Source organism: Gavialis gangeticus, unplaced genomic scaffold, assembly GCF_001723915.1.
Source record: "Gavialis gangeticus isolate Ggan-Ray unplaced genomic scaffold, GavGan_comp1, whole genome shotgun sequence".
Lineage (NCBI taxonomy): Eukaryota > Metazoa > Chordata > Crocodylia > Gavialidae > Gavialis > Gavialis gangeticus.
This window is the reverse complement of record NW_017728994.1, coordinates 49228081-49240619: the sequence shown is the minus strand read 5'-3', so window position 1 is coordinate 49240619 and position 12539 is coordinate 49228081. Positions and strand designations below refer to the sequence as shown.

The 12539-nt window shown below is 46.9% G+C and overlaps 1 protein-coding gene across 1 annotated transcript in view; it reads left to right on the top strand.

Moving 5' to 3' along the window:
- The window catches only part of ITPRIP (inositol 1,4,5-trisphosphate receptor interacting protein), a 30315-nt gene extending 23505 nt beyond the window's left edge, over window positions 1-6810 (top strand). The window contains exon 2 of the mRNA XM_019502775.1: window positions 3699-6810. Within this exon, the coding sequence (XP_019358320.1) occupies window positions 3712-5361 (1650 nt within the window). The 5' untranslated portion in view covers window positions 3699-3711 and the 3' untranslated portion in view covers window positions 5362-6810. The remainder of the gene's footprint in view (window positions 1-3698) is intronic.
- The last annotated feature ends 5729 nt before the right edge of the window (window positions 6811-12539 follow it).

Sequence of the window (12539 nt, the reverse complement as noted above, 5' to 3'; positions counted from 1 at the left end):
GTTAGGGCGGCTAGGAGCTGGAACCAACTTCCAAGGGAAGTGGTGCTGGCCCCTACCCTGGGGGTCTTTAAGAAGAGGCTGGATGCCTACCTGGCTGGACTCGTTTGAGTCCCGTTTCTCTTTTTGGGGTTTTTTGTTGTTCTCCTGCCCTGGCGGGGGGTCGGGCTAGAAGATCTACTAGGTCCCTTCCGACCCTTAATCTATGAATCTATGAATCTATGAATCTATAAGAAATACGCAATGACAAGGTCCCTGCCCTCAAAAGCTTGCAGCCAGTCAGGTACTAATTATTTGATGCCTTAACGAAGGGCATGGGCCAGGTCTCAAACAAAAAGGCTATTTAGCACATTTTCACTGTATTTTCTGGTAAAGTAATATGTGATCTCAAGAGGGGTAAGACTACTGTGCACAAACCCACAACAGTGCTTAGCTCCATCTGGCTAAATTACCAACAATGGTGCTCACCGTGAGTGGAGCTGCAAAGGTAGCCTGTGGGCATGTCTACACATGCAATTAATGCAGCTGAATATACTCTGGCTCAATTTGAGCTGGAGTAAACTAATCCTGACATCAATTACACATGCATTTAAGTGCAATAATTACTATCCTGTGCTGGAGTAAATTAATCTACTGCACACATGCAGATGGTAACACTTTACTGTGCATTAAATTCATCTAATGAGCAGTAAAGCACACTTGTAGAGGTGCCGTGTTACAATATTCTAGCAGAAGCTTAGTAAGGGATGGCATCACCTAAGTATAGACAGTCTCCGTGGGCGGAAGAGTGACTGTATATTTGCAATGGAAGGTTATTGTCTTACAGCTTGAAAGGTTGCAGTGATCTGAATGGCGTGTCTCTGATTGTGTTTGCTGCTGGATGGGATGCATCTCCACAGGCCCATACTTCTAATGGCTAATGGAGATTGTCCTCGTCAACCGTTGGCCTGTGCTCTTGGGGCTGGGACAGCTCTCTGGGCTGTGTTTTCTCTGCTGCCATAAAGCTCAGTGACTAAGGTGTACGGTATAAGGATGACAGTAGATTCCCTCTATGGGATGGATTTATGACCTGAGGAACCATAAAGATAGGCAGCTCGTGAACTGTACATAAAGCAAGCCTCTCATGCCAAAGAAAAGGCTACTATGGTTGCCTGAACACAATGGTGATGGGCTCACCATAATACCTTTGTAGAGCTACACTAGTTGTCTTATGACCAAGTTCATTCCCTCTGGTTTTGCGTGATTTTTTTTCTTTTCATTTTTTAACATATTTTCATCACAATTAAATTTTCATAACAAGTATCTTTTTTCCCGGGCACACCCTTCTCTTGTGCGCCCACACATATGAGAGGTCTCTTTCAAAATGTTCCACGCGAAACTAAAACGGCCAAGCCCTTCCCGAATTCTCCTGTGCGCCCAGACCCAAAACTGAGCCCCTTCACCCTGCAGCTCTCTTCACAGTACTGTGAAGCTCAAGTTACTGGCAAATTCATCATCTTTATAGTGGATGGTCTTACCATGGATGGGAGTTTAAGACATTTAAGCACCGATAGAAACCAACTTCCAAGCAAAGAAAATGTCACCTTGGCAGCCTCAACAGCTGGAGCACAGCTTATGCTAAAACAAAACTCCAGGGCCAGATCCAGACGTGCCGGCACGTGCGGTGGGTGGTGTCACAAACCTCTTTGCAGCGCCACAAACCATATGCCTGGCACATTTAACTGTGTGCGGTGCTACTAATTTGCAGTGCTGGGGCAAAATTTGCTGCTGGGATTTCCCAGGAGCAAAAAAACCCTGAATAAAAAAGCAGTTCAAAGCACACCCAGATGGTGTGTGCCAGGACAAATGTGGAGATGGGGGAGCAGGCAGCCCTGGCTGCTCCCTGGCTGCCTGGGGCACAGCATACCTCGAGATGGGAGCTTCATGTGCCCAGCATGGGGGCTGTGCAGCAGCCACTTCCCCCCTCACCATGGAGCAGCAGGACAATGTGCCCCGGTGCAAAGCCCCCGGGAAGAGGAATGCACTACGGCACAAAGCAGCACAAATTCGTGCCATTACTATATGTGCTGCTGCAAACACACGCCCCTGCTCATGTGGATGTGGCCCAAGAGACCTGAACAGTGCTGGGTAGATGCCCTGGTGGCAATAGGATTGTGCCCAGCAGAGCTAGAGGTTACATTCTTTTAACAGAGTCTTGGTACATTCGTGTGTGAAACAAATAACATCCGAGGGCACTGGCCGTGCATGTAGGTTGGGAACCCAATAGTTTATCATGAATAAAGCAAATAAACCCACTCAGAATCATGTGAGGTCTCTCAGCCATGCCAAGGCGGGGAGGAGGTAACATGCAGCAGCTCATGCTGGCATGCTGCGGCACGTAAACGAGCGGCGGCACACGTCTGGCAGCGGGACGTACTCCAGAATCATTTCTGCATTGATGCCCTTGGCACTTCAAAAAAAAAGCAAGCTGGCTGGGACTGTGGCTCTGGATGTGTGTGGGAGGTGTTTGTCTAGATCCAGGCAGGGAGGTGTATTCATGGATTGTCCAGATTAGTAGCATAGCAAGCACAGAATTTAAGTAGCATGATGCATTTGAAACCATCCGTCTTTGGGTTAAAGCAAGGCCAGTGAAAAGGTGCAATGTGGCGGACCCTGTACTTTCTCAGGGGCTATCATACGCTGGTGCCAGTACACTGGGAAGGGATGTGTCGTGGCATGATCCCTGCTGTATTGTGATGCTTTGGTACTTCAAATGAGTAGGAAGAGTTTGTTAGGGGCCTCCCTCCTGGAGGTACTAAACTCTGTAACCATGGTCTCAGTCCAGATGTGAATGACCAGTGCTTGATTGTGAAGATATCCACAGGCCATTGGCATGCCCACATGGAGGGTGCTTCAGATGGCAATACCCCTCCCACGGCTCTGCCTCTAATCTGTTGGCCTCACACCTGGCACTGAAGCTCTACGTGCATTTTGGGGTGGCAGTGGATGCTTGCAGAACAGGGAGGGTGTGCAGCTTGCCAGCACTTCTTTGTCTACCCTTTGTACCTTGTTCTCAGATGGGAAGGGGTCTTCCTAAAGGAGGGGAGGGCACTGTTTCCACCCACTCCCCTGTGGGTGGGGTGGGGTGGGGTGGGGTGGGGAGGGCCTACTAATGCCCAAATAGCAGTCACATTGGGTGAAGAACAACAGACGCATGGGTGGCTATAGCTGGATCCTCTTGCTCATCCTTCTTGGACAGGCTATGGTTTATGATAATATTAAAGTGGTTTCTCACTATGACTCCAGAGTTGTGAGTTTGAACCCTGATCTGGGCTTATGCAAAGGCTGTCACTGGTCAACCCAGCTAGTCATCCCGGCTGGGGAGTCAAAAGTACCAGCCATTGTGCTGATCATCATGTCGTTCTCTCACGTGCAATGAGCTATAGGAACTGCTGTGACCTAACCAGCCTAGCACTGCATCTGCTAGGTTCAAGCAGGCCCTTGACCTGGGCTGCTACTGCAGTCCATTGCTTTTCTCCTCATTACAGCTACATCTCTGACAAGGAGTCCCTCAGTGCTCTGGCAGGGAACCTCCTGGGCTGAGGCATTTGTTCATGAACTCCCAGTTGCAGGCAACAATATCAGACTTGGAAAAAAGATAAAGGGTGGTTGCATTAATGATTTTATTTCATTTCTGACCGTTCTGTCTCTCTCTCTTGCAGGGAAGGAATTGCCATGCCCGCAGGGATCTTCCGAGTGTGCCTGGTGGTGATAACAGCTATCGTCAACCACCCACTCCTCTTCCCCAAAGAAAATGCTACTGTCCCCGAGGACACGGAGGAAATCATCCAGAGGATGAAGGAGCGTGAGGAGAACCTCCGGCTGGAGCAGCTACGCTTGGAGCAGGAGATGGCAGGGCAGGAGTCCGCCCAGAAGGCTTTGGAAGAGGCCCCTAAGCTGGAGGAGAAGCTCGAAGAGGATGCTCTGCGTTGGGACTTGTGGAGCGCCATGTCCATGGTTGTCTTCTTACTGATTGAGCTCTGGAGGCAAGATTTCCAGGATGGGAACTGGCAGGACTGGGCCGGTGAGGAGGATGACATGGCCATCCTGGGGAAAGCGTTTAAGGGGGTGGCCCTGCCAAATAAGGCCACCTTGACCAACTTCTATGAAAGGTGCATCGTGGGTGTCACTGGCGAGATGGCCCGGATGCGAGAGTTGGTGGAAGGTTTTGCAGACGACTTGTTGGAAGCCCTGCGGAGCGTGTGTAACCGGGATGCTGACATGGAGGTGGAAGAATGCATAGGGGTAGGGAGCATGTATGAAAACTGGAGGGTGCGCAAGCCATATGTGTGCGACTTGATTGTGCCTTTTACCCCTCCAGAGCCCTACCGTTTCCGATCCCAGGTGTGGTGCTCTGGGGACTCCATCCCCCCAGATAAGCAAGGCTACGGTACCATCAAGGTTTGCCGGAGGGATGAGGATGTGGCAGGCTGTATCTGCGACAAGACTAAGCTGGGTGAAGACATGTTATGCCTCCTCCATAGCCAAGCCAGCCAGACCAGGCACAACAGTGAGAGGGAGGACCTGCTCTGCTTTAACAACACCCAGTATCTGGATGCTGACCAGGTGATGAAGTGGTTCCAGATCGCCATCACCAAGGCCTGGAACAGAATATCCCACAAGTACGAATTCGATCTCACCTTCAGCCTCTTGGACTCCCCAGGTGCCCTGAAGATAAAATTCAGGTCTGGAAAGTCCATCGCCTTCAACATCACCCCCGTGGTGCAGTGCGAAGACTCTGATGTCTACTTCATCTCCCACTTTCCCCGCAGCGGCCTGACAGCTGATCCCTCCTCCAACACTTACTGGTTTCTTACGTTCGCGGTGTACGAGAGACGGTTCATCCATTCCCTCTCCAAAACACTGCCTGCCAACGCCTGCCACCTCAGCTGCCTTCAGATCCTCTCCTTCCTGCACGAAAAGCAATGTAGCCTCTCGGGTCCAAGCGGCCTCACAAACTATCACCTGAAAACAGCAATGCTGCACTTGCTACAGACCCGTCCCCGTCAGGACTGGGCCCCGGAAAACTTGGAAGCCAGGCTGCAAGACATGCTGAAATTCCTGGAGAAAAGCCTGCAGGAAAAGAAGCTATGCCACTTCTTCATTGGAAATCGTAAGGTGCCAGAGGAGCTAGGTTTCCCGGGGATATTCCAGAAGGCTGAGCCCCTCAACCTTTTCCGATCGTTTGTGCTACACAGGGACATTTACCAGAAGACGGTGGATACGTTTCACGAGATGCTGAGGAACACAGCTGCTCTGATAAATGAGTACACGGTGCACGTTCCTATAGAGCATACAAACGGGCTTCACAAAGAATGTCTTTAGCCAAGACATCTGAGAAACACTTGTCCTCTATGCACAAGTCCCTGGGGCAGCTTACAAGCCTTATCGAGGCAATGGACTTTGACAGGAGAGATTTCCACCTTTCATGGCAGCTAATTCAGGCCTGGTTTACCCAGCATCAGGGAGGAAAGAGAATGGGTAGAAACTGGAAAGCACACGCTGTGAAAGTGTCTCTACTCCACCAGTGCGTTAGCTATTCTTTATGCAACTCAGAATATATTTTTTTACTATGCACTAGTCCGACTGTGGTGGTGACAAGCAACAGATGTAATTTATACAGATGTTGCATTGCAAAAACATTGGCAATTGTTCAGCGTCTCAAGCCAAATATTGAGTTTGTTTTTAAAGAGGACATAATAAAATGGTGAGGAGAATCTAAGATAAAAGAGGATGCTGGAAGAGTCCTCTTCTCTGAAAGGCAACAGCTCTGTGACTGCTGTTACTCTGTTTTTCTTCCCGTACTATTATTAGTCTTTTGTATAGTCATAATGATAATGTCCAGGGGAGTAGATTTTGTGCGTGGGTGAATATATTTGCATGGCAGTTTTCCATGTCTGCTCTGGATGAAACCAGATGTAAAAGAAAAAAAGAAAAAAATACTTCCTCCAAGACACAAAACTGTAAAACGGCAGATGCCAAGAGATAAATGTTTGGGCTCTTCATGTAACCAGATGATGCATGAGAAGAGGGAGCTCACCAAAAAAACTATGAAATGAACCCAGTCGCAATAAGCTGATGCCAAAGGGGTAGATCTTAATCTCAAAATCTAGTACAAATCATGTAGTGCATTTTTAATGCAGTCAGGGCAGGTAAAAGTGCTGTAACTAAGGGAGAGGGCAGAGCACACTGGTGGCTGGCAAACTTTGTTTTTGGAGCAATGCTGCAGTCTGACTCCCTCCATCGTGTCTGTCTTATCTTCCCTAGGGGAAATCTGGGGTATCTGCCTGCATCCAAGCAAGGCTTCTTCTAGACCTCGTTAATGCTGCTGCTTCGAGTGGGTTGCATTTAGGAGCGTCAGGTAGAGCAAGCTGCATGGCCTGCAGTCACCTGAGACCTGACCATAGCGAATGTTCAGCCACTACTGGCCTTCAGGTAGGAGAGAGAGAGAAAGTCTTGGATGACCGTACGAGCTTTTAATGCTGTTTTAATCAAGTAGAGCTCTTCAACTTGGGTGTACTGTTTTCATTGTTCTCCTTTTGGAAGAGGAAGACGCAGCCGTGGTTGGCGGCATGGATAGCATTGGTTGTTCCATCCTACAGCAGATTACTGTAATTCCTGTATTATTGCACCTCCCCACTTGACCCATATATGGCAGACACAGAAGATAGGTTTGATCCTACTATCCTGAAGGTGATGCCTTCTGGCAGGAGTTCGTTATCCAGCTTGCCATTAAGCAGACCTTCAAAAGAAGATTGAAGCACAAATCATTGCCTCGCCAGGGACAAGGGAGTTGTGGGACACAGACATATAGGGTGGCAGGGCAGGGATGTTAATAGCTTACATGTGTCCCAGGTGAGAGAGAGGAACCCATTTGCAATGAGCTGCCGAGTAACTACCCAAGTGTGTAACTACACCGTTACCCATGCCACTGCACCCAGGCTTGCTACAGAAAGTGGGGAGGGAGTGACAGGAGGGAGAGGGGCAATTGGCCAGAGCCATAGGAGAAAGTCTTGGGTCCTGCATGAAGCAGATATTTGTCTCCATCTCCAAGCTCCTGTAGCTCTGTGCTCAGGAGAACCTCATAGCTGGAGAAGCAAGAGGGAAGGTCTCACTGCTGGAGGTCAGGTGTGAAGCTCACTGGTGCTGTCAGATTAACCTTTCAGCACAAGCCATTAAACCCCTTTAAGAGAAATAAAAACCAGGCTTGAGGCACTCTGGGAGAATCACACAGTGATGGGCAGAAGTAAAATGCGGGGTTTGAGACCCGTGGGGATCTGGAGCTTCTCATATGTCTAGACTATTTTCAAACTAAAGCAACAACTTTGCAGCTGCTGAGTTTCTCACTCCCTGAGGTCTGTTGTACAGTATCTACACCAGACCTATATTTACACAGATGTACTATGTGCAGATCATGGTGAAGCACTTGCGGCCTCGGTTCCTCTTCACTCTGTTGCTGCCATGGCCAGAGACAAATTTAAATCTCTGCTGTTTCCTGCAAGGAGCCTAAATTTAGCATACGAGAAGTACAGAAATAAACCCGTGACCCAGGCCACACAGGAAACGTTGTCCTGGGCTGAAAAAAAAACATTGAGCCTTTTATATAAAATGAGGGAAAGGGAGAGTAAAAGACTGTTTATAAACAAAAATTCTCGTTTCCCTTATGCAAAATTTTGGAACAAAGGTCCTTTCATCCAGCATGGATTTCCTCTCTGGTGGCTTGACGCTTGCTGGTTTTAGGAGGATGTTTGAAGTTGAGTTCGCAATCATAAACAGGTAGTGGGGAAAGTAAACTTTGCAAATGACACTATGTTAGCAACATGTTAAATAGGAGTAGGGGCATTAGGGATTTTTTTCTCAACCTGCTGGATTGTCCCGTGGCAGTTCTGGACCTTGTCTGGTGGTAATAGAAGAACTGTAGAGCACTAACAGAGACTCCTAATGAAACATGTCTTGCCTCAGTCCCTTTCTTGGACAAGATACCACTCCACTAAGTGTTTAACGTGACATGCTTACTCTGCTTCAGGCTTTTCTGCTGATCACTCTGCAACTTCAGGCTATAAGGGAGCCTACAGATACGTCTCCACTCAGGGGAAAGCACTGTGTGTGAGCACACTCACCGTGCTTCAGGAAACCCCATGGGAGAGCTCTCCTTATGGCTATCACTCTGCATGCATTTCAACACAAGATGCTTACTGCAGAGTAGACTAATTAGCTTTGCAGTAAACGTGTGCCTGCACATGCACCCCTATTAAGCTGGAGTCAATGAATTAATTCTGCAGCAGGATAGTACTTATATTTACAGGATAGTACTAACTTACAAGTACTATCTTCCCCTGGAATTTTTTGCTTCGCAGCGGTGCACGTGTAGACATTGCCCTGGCTGGCTGGGGCATGAGGGTGCTCCAGTGTGCGGCTGCCTGTCGGCTGGCCCTGCACTGGAGCGCCCTCATGCCCCAGCCAGCCCCTGCACAGCACGTCAACCAGGAGGGGAAGCAGCCCCGACCTGGCAGGCTGATCCCTGGCACCCTCTGCCAGCCAGGGCTGCTTTGATCCAGCTTGACATGCTGCAGTCCCAGGTGCACATTCAAACAGCATATCAGGGAGCAATACGCTCTGGAGTTTATTGCTTTGCCTTAATTGCACATACAGCTGTGCGTTGAGAGCTCAGACCTTTAGGTGCTGAGTACCTTGCTTAATCTTACCATCACCATAGCAATAAAAAAGGGTATAAAGGGTGGAAGAATGGTCCTTCACAGTCGGGTCTTATCAATTTTAATACTAGAATACAGTTAGCCAGACATCACCCTTACTTGCAGAAGACTACAGCATTTCATCAGTCTTCCATGCAGTCTACACTGGCTAGTCAAAATGTCCTTTGCTAGCTAGATCTGTGTGTAAAGACATTTGGCTAACGTATCTGGAAGTCTACAATATCCAGTCTTACTCAGAATTCCTCGAGAGTGGACTCATGGGTTTTTATGGTTTTAATTTTCTTTTGCAACCAAGTGCTATGTGACATGCAGTGAATCACTGCAGGAATGGTCCCGAGGAAGTTCAAACTGTGGGGATCCTTTCTTCTACTAGTTGTTGTTATTGCTAACCCTTAGCCAGGGAAACTCAGCCAGGAGGGTCTAGCATCGTCCCCCTGTATTCCAACCACCTTCCCTAAAGCAATTTAATTGTTTCAGTATGTCACTATAGGCTCTATCAAGGTGAGGGAAATCACTGTGGCCTGATAAGAGCCATCAAAACAGCCTCAGGGGCTATTCATGTGCGGGCAACACCGTTATTAAAGCTATTATCGTTCAGGAGCCAAATGTCTCTTAAGGCAGTCTCTTCATTTTGGAGAGTTCAGTCCTCAACTTGCATCAACCGTGGGATATGGCATCTATGTCTCCATTGTTCCACATACCGATCATTTATCTTTTTTTTTTGGCTTTTTTAATAAGAAACTCAAATATTTGCTCTGTCATGTAAGCAGGATGTGCCAATTACTCTATTGGACTTTTTAACATAGACTTTGTATAACTTTCTGTTGCGGGAGCGAGGCAACAAAAGACCTCAACCTGATTTTCACAGCCTAGGTGACAGCGGGCTTGACTGGTTGCTGCTTCTTCTGGGACCATATGTGGTAAATAGCCTTATTTATTACTAGCCTTCTTTACGGACACTTTTGTAATATTTTGTTAGCTTGGAAGCAAGACTGTACTCTGAAGAGCTGACCTGGCAGGAATAAGTGAGCGTTGGGTTAAGACACAACACCCAAAACCTTCCAGATCAAGCTCTTCCTTGAGTTTTCAGAACATCCATAATATAGTCCATTTAAACTTTTTAAAAGGTATTCCAGGAACAATTTCTATATTAAAGTCCTGCTTGAAAAGCAGAACATAGTTGAAATCTGTATATATTTTTTGTGCAGCTTTATTTAAAATAAAGGTGGTGTTTGAAGTCTCTATGAATTCTACAGGAGTGAAATCCATTTATTACTAGTCTCTTAAAGGCTTGTGCATTTCCCAGACTACCCAGAAGGCTGGGATCCCAGTACGGTGGGTAGGATCCTGACATACATACATACAGTCAGCTCCCAGGAGGTTGAATTAGGGTTCCTGAGAGTTATTCCAGAATAAGATTGAGAGTGAGTTTAAAATAATACAGCTATTTTGGAATAAATCCAGGGACAAGGACTCGTAATTGTCCCAGAACAAGTGTCCATGCATGCAGTTATTCTGGAATAACCATTTCTGTAGATTATTCCTGATTAAATTCATCCATAGACAAGCCCTAAATGCCACCCTCTTGACCAGGGATGAGCTTGGTTTCCTGATCTTCCCATCCTTCAGCGGCGGGGAGACCTATTTGCCGTTGTATTTAATAGACAACCGCAGACAGGGGTGGCCAACCTGCGGCAGGTTTGCCATAAGTGGTACCGGCAGTCTGCATGTGGCATGTGGCCGATGGGAGGGAACAGGCTGCAACAGCAGCAGATAGCAAGGGACAGAAAAGAGAGCAGCAAATCAGCACAGGGCAGGGAGCAAAAAGCAGAGCAGATGATCGGGTAGGGGAACAGGACTGGAGTGGCTCCCAGGCAGCATGGGGCTAATTTGTGACATGGCTGGCAAAAAGTTTGGCTCTAAACCAAGGCCCAGCTCCTAAGACCAGACCCCAGCCCTTTTGGTGATCTCCGCCTACTCTCCTGGAGACCCAGATAAACCTTTTGGAGTCCAGCCCAAATTCCAGAAGAAACAGATTGCCAGCAGCCTTATGCTTACTGCGCTCTCCTCCTCCATCCCGGCTTGTAAAAGTCTCCCTGGTTGGGTCCTTTGTTTTGCGACTTCAGTGTGTTGGATCCAGCCATGGAGACCAACAACCTGGCTGTGGTAGATGACTTGGGCTATATGTGCAATAGGGATGTGAGATTGGTAGAGACCTGGCTGAAGTCCTCCTATAGTGCACGCACTTGCAATACAGTTAGGAGTGGGACAGCTGGTGTGTAGGGAGCCCTAAGTAGCCATGCTAAAAAGAGAGCTCTTAATGCACATCTCAAGTGTTTCTTCAAGTTCACTCTCCTCTATGGCATGGAGATAAGGACTTTTCTATTTAAGTCCCACTGCCTGTCTTCTCCTGTAACCAATCTGTGGTAGAACAGAAGCAGGGAAGAAACTTATAAAAACATTTTTACTTGGTTTTTAAAAGTAATTTGCACAGAGAAAAAACAATCTCTGTTTCTCCCAGTCGGCAGCATCCCTCCTTTTGTTTTCTGCCTTAAAATAATTTTGGAGAGGAGAGATGGATCCTAACTCTGGTGGGGTCAAATACTTTGAAATGTTCAGAGCTGCAGAGGTAAATTTTGGAAAGTGATATAAAGAAAGCAGAATCAGCCAGATGCTTTTGAAACCTGCGGTGGGCTCTTTCTTCTCAGGCTGTCAAGTCTAGATGGGAAACAATATTAAAATGACTAAATCTGAAATGGGGAATATATTTCAGGATATATTTGTTACTTATTTAATTTAGTAAAGGTCAGGGTGCTAAAGATACAGGCATTTTCTGTCCTTGATAACCAGCTAACGGTGGAATTTCTTAGGTGTTGGGATATGAAAATTACTAAGACGCTTCAGCAATTACAGACTCGGTCTTAGACATTCACAGTTTTTCATGTGGGGCGAGAGTTCAACTACTATATTTACCTCTTTCTCCCTTAATGGCCAATAAAACTTCTATCAGAAACATTAAAGCTTCCCACTAAGTCTTGACGTTCTCCCTCATCATAAAGTAAACTGCAGTCATTTTGGCCTTGGAAATAATGCTACGCATGCAAGCACAGCTTGAATAATATCACTTAGCCTTGCTAAATAACTTCTGTAGAGACAGCAAGAGGGTGAGGGGGTGGTTTTCACTTAGTTAATTTGGTCAATTAAAACTGCTCACTACTTGGCCTGTTATGAATAGTTAAACAAATGTAAGAGCCAGTAAAGAAAAATATTCCTCCCACAGAATATCTGACCCACTATGAAGAGCTGATTATTTTTATCCAGGTAATACCATGTAACTCTTAATTGCCAATCTAATGGGCTTTGAGGTTGGTAGCAAGTTCTCTCCTCAATTGTTTCTTTCTCATGCTCACTTTATAATGGATAGGAGCCTCCTGCTCACTTGGCAGAGATGGTGGCGCTGCCCGCTCAGAAGTACCCTCCTGTTTGCTGCAAAGCTGCCCTGGGGGTCCTGCAAGAGGCAGTCTTACAAAACAGACACACTTATATTAACGAATCACTGTGTTTTGTGGCTAAATCTGTTTGGTTATGACTCACAGGCCAGCTGGGCACTGTGAGTATATCAATTTAGCCACTAGGCTGTTTGGTTCGGGATGGAGGAGGCAGAGTTGGGAGTAAAGCAATGGCAAGTTTATTATAACACACATACACACACAACAGTTAACAGGAAGATAAATGCGACAAGCAGATAATACCGTATTAAAGAGCTAATAGTAAATAATAACACCAGAT